The sequence below is a fragment of the Sinocyclocheilus grahami genome, unplaced genomic scaffold (assembly GCF_001515645.1).
Source record: "Sinocyclocheilus grahami isolate Dianchi unplaced genomic scaffold, SAMN03320097.WGS_v1.1 scaffold234.1, whole genome shotgun sequence".
Taxonomy (NCBI): domain Eukaryota; kingdom Metazoa; phylum Chordata; class Actinopteri; order Cypriniformes; family Cyprinidae; genus Sinocyclocheilus; species Sinocyclocheilus grahami.
The window spans coordinates 600,080-601,539 of record NW_015505413.1 but is presented as its reverse complement, the minus strand read 5'-3'; the positions used below and the strand labels follow the sequence as shown (position 1 = coordinate 601,539).

Genomic DNA, 1,460 nt, shown 5'->3' with positions numbered 1-1,460 from the left:
ATATTCAAACTCACATTAGACACTTTTTACATTGAATAAAGCACATAATCATTACCTGAGATTATCACTGTCATATTTTGTATGTTGTTTCTGCCGTGACGTCGCAGAAAATAAAAACCGTTCCTAAAATAAAATCCCATGTTGCTTATTGTCACGTGTCGCTGTCGCGCGTTGTTAGGACAAAAACTACAAGGAAAATATACTTTTTATCGCATCGTGTCTGGTTGGGACACACGGTGTTACAGTTAGAACCCCGAAAAAAATCGAAGCATAAAAATATTAATACGGGCAAATCTAATAATTTAATCTGCAATTAGGGAAAGTGGAGAGAAAGAGATCCAGTCTGGGAATGAGCAGGAACAGTTAATTTGCATGGCAGACATGGAGATACAGATTTTTTGTTTGTTCATTTGTTTTTAATATTCAACAGGCAAAGTTCTTCTGTATCTAAATGCAAAAATGTTCATAATTGTTTGAATAAAACAGACTACTGGGGGGAAAAAATCTGAATATTCATCTTGTGACCATCTTGTAATTATTTTAACAAATGCAACAATAATATAATAATTGTAATAATAATATCGTGTCTGGTTGGGACACACGGTGTTACAGTTAGAACCCCCAAAAAAATCTAAGCATAAAAATATTAATACTGACAAATCGAATAATTTAATCTGCAATTAGGGAAAGTGGAGAGAAAGAGATCCAGTCTGGGAATGAGCAGGAACAGTTAATTTGTTAAATTAATAAAACAGACTACTGGGGAAAAAATCTGAATATTCATCTTGTGACCATCTTGTGATTATTTTAACAAATGCAACAATAATATAATAATTGTAATAATAATAAAAATTTTATATATATATATATAGGTCAGTGGCCCTTGGCTTGACTAATTGAGGAACCCTGTTAAAAGTGTTTGATCACCACATTTGAGTTATCATGTGTGTGTATATATATATATATATATATATATCAAAATCATTTGACAGCACTATGTTTATGTAGGCTATATACAGTATTCTATATACAGTACCAGTCAAAAGTTTGGACACGAATGGGAAGTGTGTCCAAACTTTTGACTATACTGTACTATAATATAGCCTACACATAAAAAATATCGGCCGATATATCGGTATCGGTCTTTTTTACTCCCTAATATCGGTATCTGCATTGGCATCGGCCCCCAAAAAACCCATATCGGTCAGGCTCTATAAAGCATCTTGCGCTTGAATATCTCATCAGGCTGTTGGACCCTCAGACCAGCACTGAGATTGCCAACTACCCCATTTACAAGATCCTCTTCTGTGTTCGTGGCCACGACGGCACGCCAGAGAGCGACTGCTTCGCCTTTACCGAGAGCCACTACAACACTGAGATCTTCCGCATCCACGTCTTCCGCTGTGAGATCCAGGAGGCGGTGAGACAAACACAACTGCACACACGCATTGCTTAAAAAA

General features: G+C 36.1%; 1 protein-coding gene across 1 annotated transcript in view; it reads left to right on the top strand.

Annotated features, from left to right (window-relative positions):
- LOC107597667 (rab GTPase-activating protein 1) overlaps nt 1-1,460 on the top strand; it is a 116,639-nt gene that overhangs the window by 41,629 nt on the left and 73,550 nt on the right. The window contains exon 6 of the mRNA XM_016288831.1: nt 1,246-1,420. Within this exon, the coding sequence (XP_016144317.1) occupies nt 1,246-1,420 (175 nt within the window). The remainder of the gene's footprint in view (nt 1-1,245; nt 1,421-1,460) is intronic.